Source organism: Lonchura striata, chromosome 1A (assembly GCF_050655825.1).
Source record: "Lonchura striata isolate lonStrDom1 chromosome 1A, ASM5065582v1, whole genome shotgun sequence".
Lineage (NCBI taxonomy): Eukaryota > Metazoa > Chordata > Aves > Passeriformes > Estrildidae > Lonchura > Lonchura striata.
In genome coordinates this window covers 15,269,819-15,289,768 of record NC_140741.1, presented here as the reverse complement: position 1 = coordinate 15,289,768, position 19,950 = coordinate 15,269,819, and the positions used below count along the sequence as shown (strand labels likewise).

At 42.1% G+C, this 19,950-nt stretch overlaps 1 protein-coding gene across 4 annotated transcripts in view; it reads left to right on the top strand.

Annotated features, from left to right (window-relative positions):
• The first annotated feature begins 602 nt into the window (after positions 1-602).
• The window catches only part of NINJ2 (ninjurin 2), a 44,599-nt gene continuing 25,251 nt past the window's right edge, over positions 603-19,950 (top strand). The window contains exons 1-2 of one of the 4 annotated variants that reach the window (XM_077783287.2): positions 683-1,016; positions 9,414-9,492. In XM_077783287.2, coding sequence (XP_077639413.2) covers positions 9,439-9,492 — 54 coding nt within the window. In that variant the 5' untranslated portion in view covers positions 683-1,016; positions 9,414-9,438. Of the gene's footprint in view, positions 1,017-9,413; positions 9,493-19,950 lie in introns of all 4 variants that reach the window. The other 3 variants (XM_077783286.2, XM_021535067.4, XM_085569044.1) reach the window with 3 other exon arrangements.

Below are 19,950 nucleotides of genomic sequence, written 5' to 3'. Positions count from 1 at the left end.
CTGGGAAGTATCAATGCAACAGGATCGTCTACTGACAGACTTGTCAGCACTTTTAGGCAAACTGGAGCACACATTTGGCTGAACTGTTTAAACAGAATATATTCCTTACCATATATTTGCTATGCTACTGTAACTACAGAAATTCTCCTTCAAAAGCCAAACATGCCTACCTGATTTGCAAGTAGCACAAAGTAGGACTTTCTCTAAAATCTAGAGAATTATTGCTGATATTTCTGCCTGAGGAACCCACCTAATAATAATAACAACATGTTTTTCTACACTGTGACGATTCTGGCTGCACACATTTCCATTCCAGTATCATTCATAGTTGTTTTTAACTTCAGCAAAAAGCAAGTTTTCATTTCAGCTAAAACCAGACGTATCAAATTCAACTAAAAAAAATGTTGGAGAGGGAAAAGAAAGAGCATTTTGGCTGGAGAGAAAAAGAAGAAGAAGGGACTGTTAAAAGAGTAAAGTGTGAATTTTCTCTGAGATGTAACACTATCTTAGCAGCAGCAGCGACTAGCAGGCACAACTTTGTGGGCTTCGTTTCTTCTCCTCTTGGTTTTTCATCTGTACATTCTGCTGTGTGCTGGGGAGGGAGGCAGAGAGGGAGGGAAGAGATTGGAATGGTTGCTGCGTCTTCTCAGCCCATGCCAGGAACCTCTTGGTACACTGGCTTCATCACCACGTCCAGCCCGAGTGAGCTCATGGGGCTCAGCTGGGCTCGCAGAGGTAGCACAGACATGTAATGAAGACGAGTGTCATGGAAAGTCTAAGAGGGGCACTTGTTCCAGGGCTGCCTGTACAATGAAGAATCGGCTGCCACCCCCTCTCTCGCCCCCCGGGCCATGCCAAGGCGGGCGGCTGCCGGCACATGAATAGCGGGTCTGTTCCAGCCGCTGCGCCCTGGTCCGGCGCTGAGAGCCCGCAGGAGCACAGAGCGCTCCGGCTGCTCGGGACAGAGAGCTGGCGGCAGGAGGATGGCGTCGGAAAGGGACAGCACCCATCCTCACGTGAGTCTGCCTCGGGAAATACCCATGAGAGGAGGAGGCGGGAGGGAAGAGCCCAGTCCGGGGGAAACATCCACTGCTTCTATCATTTTCTCCTCAGCTTTGGCAGCAAATTTCCTTTGAAAACTCAGTTCTGCTTTTTTCCTCTGTCCCCCTTTGAAGAAAAACCAGTGGCAGGATGTCTGCTGTGTTCTGCCAAGAGCAGTTATGAGCCCCTTTTTTTTTTTTTTTTTTTTTTTTTTTTAATAAGGGTTAGAAGAGGGCTATTACTAAAAAGAGATGCTTTTTAGGGAAGGAAGGGCAGTGGAGGAAGAGATGCTTCAGCCCTCAGAAGGAGGCAGCACATACTCCACAAGCTGCATAAGTCTGATCTGTCCCGCATCTCACAAAGCCTTTCTGTGTTTGGCAGAAAGTACTCTCAATCTGGAGAGGAGAAAAAGAAATAAATACAGCAAATACTGAGGGAGTGAAGAGGCCAAGGTTTCCTATGTACGGTTTACAGAGAAACAAAACTTCTTGGTGAAGCTCTTTCAGTTCTCTGTGTTCCTACTCTGAGTGTTTGTGTTTTTTAAGAAGGGTGTTTCTTGTGTGCAGCGTGTGTTCTCAGAAAGGGCAACTACCCAAGGGCTGGAAAAAAGAGATGAAATGGAATCAAAAGCCCAGATCACAAACACCCATCAAACCTCAGAAGTTCAAGTCCAGATCTGCACTTCAAACAACTGTGAAGGGAAGAATATGAAGCATTGCCTAGGGCACAGCTTCCAGCCCTGAGTAGGTGGCATAAGGGTCCAAACTTTGCAGCTGATTTTTCTGTCTGAAATGGTCTTACCATCCTTAAACTTGGCAGTGGGGAAGACTCCCTGGGTTCACAATTATTGTGTCTTTGGCCTATGGCAAAGAAATTAAATTTGTAAGATTTGTGCCCTGGAAATAATCAGGACAATGTTCCTTAACTCGAAAGAAGTACTGAGACTCCCCAAACCTACAGAATGTATCTCCAGTGAGATACTAGGTGCAGAGCAGCTTTTGAAGACCTGGGAGTAGCTATGCTCAATAAGAGACACAATTAGTGAGGAAAATGCACAGGTAACTATGACAGTGAGTGAAAATGTACTTTATTAAGTCTTTATTAAGGGAGATATAAATGTTAGTCTTTCCTAGAACTAGACAATAAAGGGAAAAATACAGACATCATTAAGCCAGGAACTGATGATAAAGAGAGGACAAGAAAATTATCCTAAATAAAAAGTCAAATTAAATCCCCGTGTATTAAATCACTCCACTCAATGGAAAGTTTCAGGTCTATCATGAATTTAAAGTCCAGGTATAATAGATGAAAAAAATCAGCTTCACTGATTAAAAATATTATAAACCACTGAAAAATCTTTGGTTTAGGGTTTTCTCTTTCAACCCACCTTGAGGTTAAGTGAAGAGCCAAAATTGATCACCAGCATCTTTGGCCTTTACAATACTCAAATAAGTAAGTCCAGAAGGCCAAAGGTTCCTTGAGTTGCAAGACTGAGAAGAACATCCTATCTGTTTCCAGAGCAGGGAGGTGTAGATTGTGCACCACTACCCAACTGCCCCAAGAATAACTATGCTGCTAAGATTTCCTTGTGACACCTCATGGGGAAGCCAGCAGGCAGCACAAAACACAGGTGAATGCACACAAACTCTGGCATGCTTATGATCAGGAAATACACAGTTTCAGGAGAGGGAGTGTTACCCACTGGTGTAATAAATAAAATCCCTTAACTGAACAAATCTAGTTTGGTTCAGACTCCAAAGTATGTAAAAGCATAAGCTGCAAATGAACCAAGAGCTCCTCTGGTTTCAATCTGCTTTCTGAAAACCCACAAAGAAGCAGAGTTGACCCAGTGAGCATCGAGGCATGAGCTTGGAACACCAATCATGCGATTAACACATGAATAGTGACCAGCTTTTCCAAGACTCATTTATCAAGGAACAAAGTAAGTTGTGGGCACAAGGAGTCTCATGCATACCTTTACTATCACATATAATTTGACTGCAAGCCAACCACTTTATTCTATAAATAAAGGCCTGAGTGAACCTACCTTGAGCTCTCCTGGCTAAGCAGCCTGACTGGTGGGCAGTGATTTCCCCTTGCACTGTGACAACCCTCAAGGCTGCTTCTCAAAGCAGACAGCTTTTATCAGCAGCAGATCTCTGGTAAGTGATTGATACTGCACATAACTCTGTAGTATGGTAACTTTGACTTGTGTTCTGATACCTCTGATTTTTTTTTTTTTTTGTCAGTAACTGTTGTTTTTTCTTAGTAACTTTTACTTGTGCCTTGGTAGTTTCAAATCATTATTCAAATTATTGCGCTGTATAGTAACAGACTGAAGTTTGCCATCAAACATTTTAAGTCCCATTTTTACAACATCGTATTAAAATCACTTTCACAAATGTCTTTGATGATGATTCCTGAAGTGATGTAAATCCCAAATCATTTGTTCATGACAAATTGGTGCAGTTGGCAGAGTCCTGAATCAGGATTCAGGACAATAGCTGAGACAAGCAGAGAGTCCGGTAAATGATGTGACTTGACAAGTGTGAGGTAAGGGGAAGAGTGGTCAGTGGCAGAGAAAAAAAAAAAAAAAGTGTTTTTCAGTGGAAAGTACATTTAAAATCCTCTTTTGAGTCCCTGCTCTGAGCAGTAAATGCAGAGCAGGTATCTTGTTGGAAGTTTCCATCTTGGGTTTACGAAGATCTCGGGGAATGTGCACTGCACACTGTAATGCATGACTCACTCCTCCTCAAAGAGCTCCTGGATGGAGTAGCAGGAACAGTCATGAAAGTTGACTATGATACAATACAGAAATAGGAATCTTTATTTATAGACAGAGGGTCCTGTGTCTGAAGCAGTTGCCAGTACCTCCTAGCATTTCTTACACAACATGGACAGGCTAGGCAGGTAACTAAAATGAAAACAATGGACCTTTGTCCTCATGTAGGAGACAGCAGGAAAAGGCAATCAAGATTTAAGAAGGCTCTAAGGAGAACTGATCAGTCCCCAACGTGTTTTTTTTGCTTATTCTGAAGCTTGAACAGGAGCTCAATCAGCAAAATTGAAAGTGCCTGTAACAGGAGTCCCATATCCAGCTTGTCATCAGCCTGCGGAATTTGCCATCTCCTGGGGCAGGTTAGAAGGTCAAATATTGGGGTGAGCAAACATAGAAAAGAGGTCGGGAGGTCCAGTAACAATATTTACAGTTATGCAAGCTAAAAAAGGTACCTTCAAATTCCATAAGCCAATAGCAGGATAAAAATAAATACTGGAACTTTTCAGTTCCCTACAGGCCATGGCACAATTGCTGACCAGACTACAAGTGGTAGCTTGCATTAGAGAAATTAAACACCACCTCTCCGTAAGTGGCACCTATGACTGCTTTTTAACAGCAAGAAGTATCTCCCATCAATCCACTTTCTCCCTTACAAAAATTCTCTCATTCTGTGTGTTTCCAAGGAGTCTGTTTTCCCATTCTGACTTCTAGGAAGACCAACAAAACCTCAAACGGTGCAGAGAGATATGCAAAAAGGAAATGGTGCTGAAATAGAAAAAAGACACAAGGCTGTGCAGCCTTACCTGATTTATGCCAGCCAGTCAAGTGCTAAGAAAATAAATAAAACTGGAATGAAAATATTTTAATTAAAAATACTAATTTCTCTATTAAAAGAGAAAACTTTGACATTATTTAATCTGAATGATGCATTTTTCTCCTCAGATGTTTTTATTTGTGGCTTCCAAGTGAAACTTTCACCTTCCTCTATTAAACACCTGTCACTGACAAGAAACCAGGCAGACAGTATCCTGGTGAAGTATAGCAGAGTACATCCTGAGATAGCTGGGGTCTGAAAATCACATTTGGGATAGAAACAAAACAATCCAACAAGATCCCATCACCAATTTCCTTTTACTTCAGGAAACACAGGTTTATAAATTAGAAGTATGGTTTTGATAGAAACACTCTGGCTGATTTGCTTGTACTTGTTTATGCTATTGCCCTCCGACTTACCTCCAACCCTTCCATAGAGATTTACGGGGGGGAGAAGGGAGGAGGGAGCCATACAGGACAGTTCTTTTCAGCAGCAAAAGACCCATTAAATCTGTTCAGCTGTGTACCTCAGCTGCTGCAGCTCACAATCTGACATCTCAACACAACCCTGTTTCATTGATGATTGGTGATTTAAGCCAATGCCCCAGACTTTGAATGGGGGTGATTGAGACAACATCATTCCACCACTCCCAGCACAGCAGCAGTAACCAGGAACAACCCTGAGGACAGCTGAAACTCACACATATTGCCACAGCTAGGTCTTTTAGAGCCCCAAATGGATATAGCAGAGCAAAGATTGGGGCTGATACTAAAAGGCTCCAGAGTGTTATTAGATTTACATTTTTATGTTTTCTTGCAGGGGTGTTACGTTCTGTACAAATGGGTGCTTAAGGGATGTGTGCCGGATGAAATGTCATCCGTGTTCATACTGCAAAAGAGGTCGTATATTGTATGTTGTGTCTTTCTTTTTATAGTTTTTTACTCTTTGGATTAAAAAAAAATTACAGTCCTCTGGGATGACAAGCACAAGTAATACCTCACCATTTAGGGAATCATTCATACTTCAAAAGTAAAAAGAGTAAACAGCTAAAATAATCGTTCTGGAAAACAGACCCTACACCGAATTTTTTTGGCAGGAGTTGCTTCATGAATACCTTGAATGGAAAATACATCTGTGGAAATAAAGACAGATTTACAAGTAACTTGCAAGGAAAAAAATACCTCAAGTAATTGCATAGTTTACTTCCAGTGCTCAGTTTTTGACTAGATCTACAGCCGGCAGACTTTAGAAAGGCAGATAAATAGTTAGCTGCAGGTCTAACAGTGTGGACTTTTCCAAAATGCCCACAAAACAATTGGAAAGTCCCCCTTACCACAGTAAATCCCATCTCTCACATCCCACTTTCAGTCTAAATCTGAACACACAGAGAGTATGTTCACAGCTGAGCTAGACTTTCAGTTTTTTTGTATTTTGTGGCTTTACCTTGTGCTTCAAGGCTGTGATGTACTTACAAGTTCCTGGTTTAGGCATGTATTCACCTGTTTCTGCAGCAACAGACAGTTTGTACTCTCTAGTGCTCCAGGACCTCGCCTCTCCTTAGCCATTCCTGGAACAGTGGCAGTCTCGTATTGCCAACAAAGCAATAGCCTGCCCCAGTGAGTTTCAGTAGCATTATCTGGGTTCTGTAATTTGGGCCTGGATAGTGAAAATATGCATTGAGAAAGAGCCTTTCAAAGAGAAATCTTATTGCTTAAGAAAAATCCACTTCTGTGACATCTTTGTACATCGTGTGCAACCCAGTCATCAAGAGTCTGAGGAGCTTGATGTTTTTTTAACTAAACCGACTCAGTTACTTGAGGTTTCAAACAGGATCCCACTCCCAAGGTTACACTCCATCACCTATGCCATTCATTTGAACTCAGGCAAAGCTGGTTCAGAGATATAAATTCAAGGAAAACTAGCCACTTCTTGGCAGGGTTAATGTTATTGTTTGCTGTCCTGCAGTGGTTCCTGGGAAGAACACACACCTGTCTGTGGCTGGGACCGTGTGGCCATGACAGCATGTACAGACAATAGAATATCTCCTTTCAGAGGTAGTTACCCCTCACTTCAAACCAATAATCTGAAGGTCCAGGCCTTGGTGTAGCCAGTGGGAGAAGCAGGGAAGGCCCTAATAGTAACAATGATTGCTCTCACTAGTAGATCCCACACAGACTGCAAGATTTCAGACTGCTCCTTGAGAGTAAAGTCTTTACAGGGCTTGGGCAGAGATTCATTGTGCCCTAATTAGTCAAAAGGCAGGTATGAAATAGGTTATAAGACTTTGGAGCAAGAGTGACCCTATGCTTTTCTTCCCCAGCTGCCAGGACCTGAAAGTGTGTGTAGCATCACCTGTGCTAGTCCCAGAAACCAGCAACACTCGCACTAGAACACAGACAAAAGTGGTCAGAGCATGCTGAGGAGAAGGAGACTAATTCTTGCAATCAGTACTAATTAGTTCTTGGTTCCATTGTCAGATGTGACATTTCCCCTCTTCCCTTTATGTTTTTCCTGCCTGGTCTACCTGGACATGGCCAGCTTTCCCACTTGGGGTGAATGTTTGCTTTGGCCCTTCCCAAACACAGGGATAATATTTTTCATCTTGGGTTTTAAAGTATCCAGGAAAATGAAGCTCATGTGGAGTTAAAGATACCCTTGTAGCATTCTTATAGCAGTGCTTGGTCTGGACCCTCACACTTCACCATATGAGGGGCAGTGAAAGAAAAGCAGTAGTCTTTCTGAGGGAGAGAGCCTGGTCCCACACTGCACTGGACATGTCTGATGACCACAGAACAGCCAGAGCCTAGATCACAACTAAAATGTTAAAAGTGGTGAGGGACAAAACACGGGCTCTGTAAAAGCAATCTGATGAAGCCCAGACATTTCTAAAGAGAAAACTGGGAGGGGTGGAGGGAATGACCTGGGTCGGGGGGTGCTGCCACATACCCTGAGGTAAGGGATGAGAACCCTAAAACTTGACTGCTATAAAAGTTTATTTAAAATAGCAGGATTTCTTTGTAAAGACTGTACAACTGAAGCAGGGAGAGCAGAGAGAGAGCACGGCCCAGGAGACACAGGCTCTCCCGGTGGGGATGGGAAGGAGGTGAACTGGAGCAGGACCTGTGTGACAAGATGGAACCTGTGCAGCACGGGAGGTTGAGGAGATGCTCAGGGACCCATGACCTACTGAGAGTGGCAGCCAGTCAGCATGGCTGTGCCCTGTCTGGGGGGCAAGGTCAGCCAGCAGCCACACCAAACCATCCCAGGACAAAGCCTCCTGCCACTCCCGTGCTGCTCCAGCAGCTTGACCTCGCCTGCTCGTTGGCCAGCATGACTTCTCTTGTTGCACCACCTCTTCCTCAGCCACAGCCCTCAGGGGCATCCTCTCTTGCTGTGCAGCCATTCCACACACTGAGATACAGATCCACCCACTCACATGGGCACCTTGCAGATTCAAGTGCACAAGGAGTTCTGCTTGTAGTGAGTAACCATAATCCTGGTTATGGTGGTGGCAACACAGCTCTCCTGTCTGGCCAACAGTAAACCACTGAGACATCTTTGTGACTGGGAATCTCTGCAACATGAAATATCTCTTAAAACACAGCTAAATCGAACTTTTCTAGCTTTTGTCAAATAGTTACTCTTCTCCACCTTCATTCCAGCCTGTGCCTGAGAGCTGATCCATGCACCTGCTTCTCTCTATCTGCTCCCAGTTGACACACAAGTACAACATTTTCCCTCACTTACCACTGGAAATGGAAGCTTCCAGTCCAAGTCATCATTTCTCAGCCCTTTCTGTAAAATCTGTATTATTTTGCTATGTTTCTCTTCTGATAACCAAAAATGGGCATTCAGGCATACAATAACCACCAGACAGAAGTGTGAGCTTCTCCAAGTACAGGGTGAACGGGCATTTTTCACTGCCATTTCCCTATGCCTGGCTTGTGAGTCAAGTGTTTATAAAACTGTCTCTGAGGAAAGGCAATACAAGAAATGAGCTTTACTACTGTAATCTAGACTGCCTCAGGTATGCAAACATATAACAGAAACATTTGAACTGGACACCAAAATGATGGAAGGGCCCAAGTGCGGAGGCTGCAAGATCCACATCACCAGTTACCATACACCTTGACACACTCCTTTGAACTAGCCAAGCTATAATTCCTTGTCAAATTACATGAATCAGATATGTGACTCTGTAATTACAGCTGTGAAAACCATTATACACAGGATCTTAGAACTTTCTATCCAAAATAACCCTTGGGGAAGAAATTTCTCATTAAGCTGCTTGGGTCAAGGTTCAGTGAGTGCTGGAAATTCTGGGGGAATCCTGTTGGCAGGTTTAGAGAAATAAGAACAGGAAAATGAGATCATGTTTTGGTTTGTGGCTTGTTCATGCTCTCTTGGTTTTTTCTTTATTATTTTCCCTAATATTTATGCATATTTGCAGGAGTTTTCTCTTTTGCAGTCACATAACTGAATAATATTTTGTGAGATTTAAAAGAAGGCCCAAATTCACCACAGACCTTGATTATGTGAGAAAAATAACTGCTCCTACCAATCTAACAAGACCCAAAGGGTGGCCAACCATTCTTCTGTAACCTGTGTTTTACTGAAGGAGTGTTTCTGCAGAAAATAACAGCACAGAAATACTCTCCCAGGACATGTGTGAGAACCAAGTTCTTCTGTCCCAACTTTTCCAAGACTGCTGTGAATATCAATGAATTTAATTCACAATCTCCACATGGAACAAGAGGTGTTTTCCTGCCTATTTTACAGATATTAAGTCAAGACAGATGGTTAAATGAGCACTGATGCACCCAAGGGCACACCAGTAGAAGGTGACAGGAGGAGGAAGGTAAGACTGAGCACCTCTGGATGGGTGAATTGCCACAGAGCAGCATTTGGTTTCATCTTTGTTCTCACAGGTTAAATTCTTAATCTCATCAGTTCTTGAAGGAATCATTGACAATTTTTTTAGTCACCAGAGAACACTCTGTTACTTCACACTGTGTAAAGAAGAGCATTAACTGAAGCTGTCAATAAGATACCATGCATAATTCCTTTCCCTTCTGAATGTTAACTTCAACATCCACTGGAAATAATTTTTGACACACTTTTAAAAGTTCAGGCACACAGCTGTGTTTGCACCTCTTTCTTGCTGGAATGAGTCACTCAACCACGCTGGTGTAGGACAAAACCCCAAAGCCAAAAGTGAAACAAGCTGAAATACATTAAACAGAAATTCTGACTCAGAATGACCATAGAAGTTCTTGATGCAACTTTTCAACTTGAACTTTGCACCTCCTTCTGGCTGATTCAAGATGAAATGCTGCTGCATGTTCCTGTGTGATTTCAGGCTGTGGCCACACAGTTTTTGCTGACTGGAGCTGGAACAGGGAGGTTCATCCTTCCTCATGACCACCATCAATTATTATTGCTGCCTCAATGCAATGCTCAAAGTAATCACTCTGTCAAGACTGTCTGGGCTAGGAAACCTCCATAACTGAGTGTCTAAACTAACCCAGATCATTGTGAAAGAACTTGTTTCAGGAATATGTCTGGACAGAGACAGAAATAGCAGCTCCTTTATGCAGGCCTTCATCTGTCTTACTGCAATGGGATAATTGCTTGAATTCTTGAATATTTCTTAGCTGGTTATGTTAGCTGAAGATCTACTTATTCTATGATAATCAGAAGAGAACACATACAATCTGGGTTCTTCTTCACTTAGTTGTAAAAAATGAGGGAAACAGTTAACAGATACAAATATATTAAAAACTATTCCTACATAACATTGGCACCTGGGATTTTTCTCATCTTTTGCCCATGGTGATACCTTGACTGGCAATCCACACTGCTCAGGGAGACATTCAGCCAAGGATTGACACGCTACAAGAAAATATACCGTGTTGCTGTTTTGTTTTAATCAAAACAGATTTGAACTCCATCCTCACGTGCTAGATTCTTGGGAGTTGACTCTGGCCCAATTCCTTAGCCAGCCCCCATTTTTTGGCATGTGGTTGTGAAAAAGTTGCCGAAGGGAGTTGTGTCAAAGGGCTTTTACTTTGCTCTTAATGGCTCCACGTACAGTCTGAAGGAATCTGAAGCGCTCACGAAATGTGGTTTCCCTGCTGGTGTTTGCTGTTCAGCTGGCTCAGCAGCTCAACCATTTAAAACCATTGTGAATGGATTTAGCACTTGTGAAATAATGCTGGCCTGTTCAGACCCAGAGAGGGATGAGCAAAGTCCGCTGGTACAATAAAAGCCCCTCTTACCTCCTTCTCCTGTGAGGAGTCAGGGTGCAATGGAGTTGGAGGGAGAAAACTACTCACATCCAGGTACAGCTACACAGATATCAGGTGATAGAGACATGGGCCCACCAAAATTAAAAAAGCTAACAAAAAGAACAAGAAGAAGGAGAAGAAGGAGAAGAAGGAGAAGAAGAAGAAGAAGAAGAAGAAGGAGAAGAAGAAGAAGAAGAAAGAAGAAGAAGAAGGAGAAGAAGAAGAAGAAGAAAGAAGGAGAAGAAGAAGAAGAAGAAGAAGAAGAAGAAGAAGAAGAAGAAGAAGAAGAAGGAGGAGGAGGAGAAGAAGAAGAAGAAAACCCACACCAAAACAAACACACCAAAACCTCACTGAATAAGTACAGGGAGCAAATCATGAAGGAGAAGGAAAAAAAGGGGAGCACAGCCCCAGACGAGAGCTCCAGTGGGGTTTGTTCCATAAAATCACAGACTACAAATGCTAGAAAGGCAAATGGGGGGAACAGATACAGAGAACAGAGTCCCAGAGGTCTCTGTCCCCAGAAACCATGGAAGGTGGGGCACCCCACGTCCTCCTAGTCTGAGCCACTACATATAGCAAGAGGTGTGTTTCATCCCTGAGCTGATCTTATGCCAAATTATTTTGCTGAGACCATAAAAAAAGGAGATAACAGACACACTGTATATCTGTATCCTTGTGTAGAGATTTTAACTCAGGACCAGGCTCAGACAAGCAATTCAAGAACAGAAGGCAACACGTCTTGGTGGCTACTTAATTAGATTGGCTTTTGGTTAGTGATGTGGAGTTGAGGAGTCTCTGATTCATTTCCAAACCCCTCTGCACTGCCTTCAACCATGAGTCTCCAGCCATCACCCTGAGTTACTGAACAGGGTCAGTCTTACAGTGTTCAGATTTCTGGGCCATGGCAAAGTGGCAGTTCCCTTGCAGGTTCCTCTCTGGGAAGGGGAACGGGCTTGGGACTTGGCTGTGGGCCAGCATGCTGTGAACTCAGGTGTTTAGGGCCAGGGTGAAGCAGGGCCATCCCAGAGTGTTTTCTCTTGCCTCACTCACACACCCCACAAACAGGAACATTTTCTCTCCTGTGGGAGCAGCTGACTCAGACACTTGCCAGATGATGAGAAAGGTGTCCATGTCATTGTCAACAGCAAAGAATGGCTAAAAAAAAGTGCATCACTCTGTGGCTGCAAATTATAACAACACATTCCTCTTTATTCTGATCCAAAAGCAATTTTTTTTCTTCCTTTGTTCCCCTCCCTGTGTTTTCCTATCTGATGAGAACTTGTTTCTCAGCTAGGAGCCCAGTCAGTCTGTTATTGGTGTACCTAATATAATTTTTATATTCCTCCCATTTTTTTGTTTTACATATTATCAAATGACTTATGAAAAGTAAAGTTCAGCCAACCAAACCTCAAAAGAGTTATGCAAGAGCAAGTAGCCCTGAGCTTTACCACAAGCCCTGTACATTAAAGATGCACATTCATGGAGTGATAAATCTGTTTATGGGGTACATTGTGGGTATATAGAGATGAAGATATGGCTGGCAGATGCTGCTCCCAGTGGCTATCCCTAAATCAAAAGACACTGTCTCTGGCCTGCTCTTGACCTCTCTGAGAACTGAGGGACAGTATCTGGCCAAGTAACTCCTCCAGCTGTATCAGTCAATTCCATACAGATGATACAATTCCATACACATGATACATTTGTACCCTGCACACTGACAAAGTGCTTCTCTCTGTTATCATCTGCTCAGTGGGCGTAATTGTGATGCTGATTCAGCAGAAATGAGAGCCATACTTGTGGGAAGTTTGTGTCAGGATCAGCCAAATTCACAGGCTAAGAGAAGGCTGTGATTTACTGATCACAATCTTTATATGGAAAGATCTGTGGGCTTTAAAGGCCCTCTTCTCCTTTTGGTGCATTGTGAAGGACAGATAGGACTCTCTGACTCCTCTTTGTTGGGCTGCAGTTGATATATTGGGGACCTAAAATTGTGGGTATATTGTATCTGTTACAAAGCAGCATTCTGTCTGCCTTTTGCCCAAGGCACACACGTTACATACACAGTCAATGCTGACATGTTGATACCTGTGAGCAGAGGGAAATTCACATTCCGTACTTGAGTGCTGCAGGAGCTGAGGCATTGAGATGATGTAGGGAGGGCAGAGGATGGATTACAAGGTAAAAGGTCTTCAAGAGGCCCAAGAAAACAAAACTTTTTGGTGCCAGGGTCAAAAACTGGAGAGAACAATTACAATGATTTCACTAAATATTAATAAAATCCCCTGTCAGATAGAGATAAATATATATTAAAAGTCACTGGTCATGGTAATCATATTAATGAGTGCAAAAAAGTTTATTTTGCCTGCTTTATCTGGTCATGCTAGCAGCAGAATCAAACACAGTATCAGGGTGTCCAAACAGAATATGAAAATTCATGAATAAGAAAAAAAGAGGCAAACTGGAATTTTTATTTTTTGGGTTTTATTTAGTTTTTTTTTTTTTTTTTCAGGAAATAAAAATGACAAAAGACTGTAGTGAGTGCACAGAAAGGCACCACAAAACCCCAGGACTACTGCACAATCTTTTGACAGTACAGCTGAGTTGCTCCAACAGGGGTGAACTCTGCTGGGGGAGGCAGAAACCCAGAAGGGAAGGGTGTGATCAGGAGTGAATAAACTATAGGGATAAACTCCTCAATCATTTCATGCTAGGTATTGCAAATGTTTCAATGTGTAACTAAAACTGGGAGCTAATATGAGCCATTTGTCTAAGCCCATGCCAAGTAAGGACCACTACAACTGCCCTTCAAGCACAGTCATCCAGTACCCAGTCTATCCTACGTGGTCCAGGATTTTTCTTCCTCTTCCCCAACTCTTTTATCCCTCTTCCAACATTCAGGAGTTCATTTGGACAAAGCTTTTGGCTATCCCGTTACAAGAATCCAGATTTGGTACACAATGCTTACTGAGTGAACACCACTTGAAATCCAGGGCATTTGTTCTGCACCAGTGGTTCCCACTTCTTATATCTCTTGGCCATCTTGAAAGGAGAAACTACAGGATAAACTCTAGGTACAGTGAGAAAGGAATCATAAGAAACTCCAGTTCCTGCAAAATTTTGTTTTCCAACTCCAAAAACTTAACATGTTCAGTGTCTGAATGTGAATGTTTTTTTCAGAACAAGGCTGTGTTTGCAGAATCTGGGCATTCAATTGCCATAGAAATGGTTGTTCTACTTTAATCTCCTCCCATTCCTATTCTGGCTCTGAGGTATTTGCTTCTCCAGTACAGTCTCCTACTGAGACTGAATCTCCTACTGAGATGGAATCTCCTACTGAGGAAGGCCTCCTTTGCTACACCCTTTTCCAAAGGTCTCTCAAAGCAACATTTACTTAGGAGATCTCTGAAAAACACAATTGTCACTAAGGGGATTTGGGCCTCCCTTTCATTTCTGCCATGCTGTACTGCAGCTCCTCATTATAAAGTTAGCTTTTAAAGGTTCTTTGTCTCTGCAGGGTTGTCTCTGAAAGCTGCTGACTGAATGTCTGGGTCCAATTTTCTACCAGTCCTCCTTTAACTGGCCATTCTCAGCTATGCAAAGCATCATGCTACAAGATCATTCACACCCTCTTTTGCAAAGGGGTTAATGAGAAAACAAAACACAACCTGAATAATAAGTCACCAGAAATAAACACTATCCTAATCCTTTAATATAGAGCCAGAACAGCAGTTCTTCTCTGAGAGAAGAAGATGGACATTTTTCTAATCTGAGAATGTAATTCCCAGGGACAGTGTATGAGAAAACAGCAGTAATCTACAGAACACCCAGGAACAATTGTTGAAAGACTCCCAGGGTGTTACTTTTGGCAGGACGTCAGGTTCCAATAAAACCCTCTGAAAACACTAGCCTAACAACAACAACAATAATAATATTTTACACAGATGACGAGTCTTTTATCTAAGGCTCTCTGCAAAAGATGAACGAGCTTCTTGAGGAGAGGTGAATGAAATTGATGCTCCACAGATATTGCCAATAGGTTATTGTGTACAGACTTTAGAGTGCTCACTGAAAATAATTAACATGTATAGGCAAGCTTGGGAGCATTCTTTATGGTGAACTTACATGGAAATTGTAAAGTATTTTTTAATGTTTTCAGTAAATCAACTGCTGGCATTCCACATACACAATCTGAGCACCTGTACACAAATCAAGTAACTAATGATTTTACATTGTGCAAATACATAGAGCACTTGGTGAGTTCATTCACAGCTACTTCACTCTAATGTGAAATTCTATGTTCTCTGCTTCAATTCCTTCTTGGCATGCTCTTGTATGTGTTCTGAGACCAGTCTGGACTTGAAATATGTATATAACCATGTATAAGTGTATGACAAATTATGGACCGGAAGTGAGAGATTGGTATGGGCTGCATGTGAACTGCTAGAAGTTTTGGATGCAGACTTTCACTTTGCACTGTGAGCCATTCCACAGTGTGGCTACCTTTCACAAAACCTAGAATTCGGCATCACTCTGAGGCACATATGAATCTCAGCCTATATTTCATATGCCATACTGTGAAGATGTTTCTTGTGGTGTCACAGTGGGAAAACCTGCAGTGAAATATGGCTTCTACTGCATCATTAGCAGTTTTTATGGCTGAATTGGATTGCATATGACTTTTTGGCACAAACATATCATCAAATGTTGCTGCCCTGACCTTAACTAAGTGACCTTAAGAGGACAACATATATTGAGAGAGATGGTTCCTGTCCTCGGGGTTTCTCAGTTCATGTTTTCACATGAGCATTACATCTTGCTCTTTGTAGCCACTTTCAGAGTCAACAGCACTCTTATTTTCCAGAACAGCATTCTCCTCAGGCAGCAAAAGCTGTTGAGTAGTCACTGTTTGTGCCTGTGCCTGGAGTACAGAGACCCTGGAATTTCTACTCACTGCTTACATGAAGGAAATTATGAGAAACAAGTCATGTTTCCTCTGTGTCATAAGGGTAGCAACAATAGCAACGAAGGTTTTGTCAGGACACCCCCAGTTTCAGCAGTGACTAATTAGCAGAAAGATAAGATATCAGGATGATCTAATAGCCTGCTGCTCCCAAAAGGGGGAAGCCCTGCTCCACTTCAGCCTATGACCCTTTGCTCCCTCCTTATCTTCTGCTCCCAGACTCATCCCACCTTGCCCTCGTGATGGAATTTGCCAAACTCTTTTCACAGACAATTCAGCTCACTACACCTGGAAAAAATGGTTTCATTTAAACTTTTTTAAAATTTATTTTAATTGATTTATTTTAATTTAGTTTAGCTTATTGAGCTGGATTGGCTCACAACAATCTTAGGAAAGCAAAAGTGCAAGAGAACACAAGACTCACAGCAGTAGCACTTGTTCTGGACTCTAAGATCATCATAGCTACAAGCTTCAACCCTCAGAGTTGAACAGAAGATACTCTATGGCTGCTAGTTTCATTTTTTTCTTGTTGCTGACCATAGCTACTTTCTGAGATAATAAGTCAGGAAGCAGATCAGCAGAATAATTGGTGTAATTCAGAGGTTGTATTCAGCTACAAATGCTGAAGAGAGAATAATTCTGGCCTCTTAGAGAGAATAATTCTGGCCTCTTAGAGCTGTATTATACAATAACACAAAAGAATGAAGAGGGGAAATTAGAATTGATGACACATAACTGGCATAGCTTTTATGGGTTGAACAAAGTATGATGGGAAAGTATCACAGCCTCTGGGAGCTGTGTAATGCTTTACTCACTATCAGATATACCCACATGTCTTCCCTGTGGCTTGAAACAGCATCTATCACTAAGCTAAAATACAGAGAAGCTCTCCAAGCATCCTGAATCACTGCAGCATTCAAGTCCATTTTCTCTGTCCTAGAGACCTGGAGGCCACCTGGTCAGAATCCTCAAAGGACCTTCAATACCAGCATTACTGGAGTGTTCTTGCCTCCCTACCAATGCACATGCAGTTGTTTCTTTCAGCACTCAATTCCCCTACAGAGGTGACAGATGTGCAACTGCTGTTACTAGAGACAGGTTAAAAGTTTACAAACTGGTCTTAGCAGCTGTGTTTGGAAGTTAAATTCTGAGAAAGTGAACTGCTCCCATCTTCCCAGTTTCTGCTTTTGAGCCCTATAGTTATGGTCAGATATTAGAAACATTTTTGTGGTGTTAAAAGAATGTTTTGGAATTTCTTGTCCAGCTATCTGCCCTCAAAACTTAGCAGATGATTCACTAGCATTCACCTCGATTTGTTACTGAGCTAAAACTTTTATCCCCTCCGCTTCTTGTGAAGTTCCACTCTGTATCTTTTCAGAAGCAGACCCTGTTCTAATGCAAAAGAACAAACAATGTGGGAAGCAACTCAGAATTCAAGTTTTCAAAAGCTCTTGTGTTGAATTCCCTGAGCTCATGTGCACGTATTCCTAGAGGCATTTGCACACATAAATCACCACTTGCTTACATCTGGCACACCCAAAGAGCACACTGCTTGGTTCACGTGTGCTGCTGCTACTGACTGCAGGCTGCTCTGCAGATAGGTTTGAAGAAGTTCCTTTGTAATCAGGAGATACAAAGCCTGACTATTTTGCTGATATTCTTTATGTATCAGGCTCATTGTTGCTTGACGCTTGGTGACAAAGTTTCTGCAGCCTTACACCCATGGGATTATCAAAAGAGGTGCTTTTCATCCTTGGCAAGCAGAAAAGGTATTTCCACATCCCAGATGTTATTTGTTTACCTTGCTGTACCTGTAAGTGATCACAATTTGACCAAGCTTCAATTTCAAGAAAAGCAGCTGTCTAAAGCAACAAATACCATCTTACCCAGACCACCCCATCCTAACCAGGCTGAGCAGTTTCCTGCAGTCTCACAGAAGCAGCTCGCTATTTTGCTTGCATATTCAACCCCAAATATAGAAGATATGGCCAGAGAAGCTCAAGCTAAAAACACCAATCTTGTGCCATACTTAGGTTATTTTACCACCTTGAATCAGGGTAAGTGCACATCAAGTGAATTTCAGGGTGGTTTGTGAAAATTCCTTTGTAGTACAACATTGATCATATCTCTTTCAACTGTAATTTTTTTCCCCTGTAAGTGGGTCAGATTCCTTCTGGGTCCTAAACAACAGCTTTTGAGAAAGGTATATTTCTTTTACTCTTAACCTGGAAATTTACAATCTGGTCAGAGCTGCTTTGAGTTATGCAAGTCCAGATCTGTACTCCTTTCATAATTGTCTACCATGGTAACAAAGAGGGCAGTGCCATGTCTGGTCCCTCAAGCTCTGTACTTGTGCCAAAGATAACCAGTTATACTGGCATAATTAATTTTGATGCATTAATAGCACAATAGTTTTTGTCTTTACCAGCTAGAATATTTGCCAGTAGGATCTGGCAAACATAATTTTAAAAAGATTTTTCCTCTGGTAAGAGGGAAAACAATCTCTGATTTTAAAGAAGAGGTGAGGAATCCTCATTTAGGGATTAATCATCACTTCATAACTTCTGCAAAATTCACACTCAAGGCTCTGATTTAGTTATACACAATTGCTTTAGCTTATTAATTAAGAATAACATGGGTATTAGCCTTTTTTCTTGTAGGCTTTTAAATTGCTGATTTAAAACTCCTTCTCAGTGTGAGAAGCATTGCTAAATATCTGAAGTGTAAAATAGCAAGGGCATTGTCATCTCCAGCCAAACCCACAGGGGTTGAAAAGAAAGGCATGATTTACATTCACTACCTCCACCTATAACCTGGAGGACATCTGGAACTCTTCAACCTCCACTCTATGAGAAAGGGACTTCTCTCCTGAGGGTGCACAGATTCATATTTTGACTCTGCTTGTTGTCACTGAGAGGGATTGAGCTTGAAATTATCAATTCCCTCCTATGACTTTTATATGAGACAAAGCAAGAAGTACTCCAGAGACACATGAAGCTGACACTTAGAAAGACTTCCTTTCTTTTTCACTCAAGTTCCTAACAGGTATCTAGCTTTTTAGTTCATGCAGGTGTTCCCAACTATTCTGAGTCACACTCCATTTATTGTGAATGGAAATAAAAGAAAAATTAGTTCTCCATCTTACTTAAGACAGGGAAAAACACCCCCAAACTCACATTTCCTTTCTAATTCTAGAGCAGATTTCAATGAGTCCCACTTTGTTATCAGTACTGCTAAGGCTACCCTTATGGTAGGAAGAAGATGATTTACAAGGGTCAGTCTACCACATCTGCTGGATATTACCCTAGGCCTTTACAAGAGCTGTTTGACAGCGCTGTTGAATGGCAGGGGTGATAATTCATCTCAGCCTGATTAAGGCAACATTTCTTCTAATAACTTATTTCTAAGAAATATGTGATTAACTTTGAATTCAGTACTCTGAAGGGATTTATTATTTTCCTGAGTCCTTTGAGCCTGATTTGATAGCAGTTTTGAATTATGAAATTTGATGCCAAATTTTATTAGGTTGCATCAATAGCTTTTTTCCACCCAAAAAAAGCTCTCTCTTTGTTCACTCCTTTATGCTACCAAGATTTGGGAACCTCTTTGTACCTGCAGAATTTCTTTCTAATAATAATAATAATAAAAAATCAACAGCACACAAGATTACTTGCTGTGCCAAGCCAAAGCTCCCAAGAACACATGGCAACATGGAAAACACACAGAGATGTGAGCAAGAGGAGATTGATGAGATGGGTGATAAGCCCGGAGGCAGTGGCAGAATGAAGCAAGGGCACAGGGAGCACAGGAGCAGGGGCAGGCCTGGGGGCAGCCATTAGGCAAATTAGGCACATTCAACCATGTTCCCATCATGAGGGGTTCCACAGGGAGCCACGTGAGCTTTTTCAGATTGACTTTGATGAAGGGATGCTGGAAGTAGATAGTTAAACCATTTCAGCTGGGACATCCTCAAGACACAGTAAACATTCCCACTGGAATGAACTGCTCCTCCTGGGTCCTCAGTGTCAAGACGCAACAGGACGCTGACTGAAAACTCATTCTAAAAATG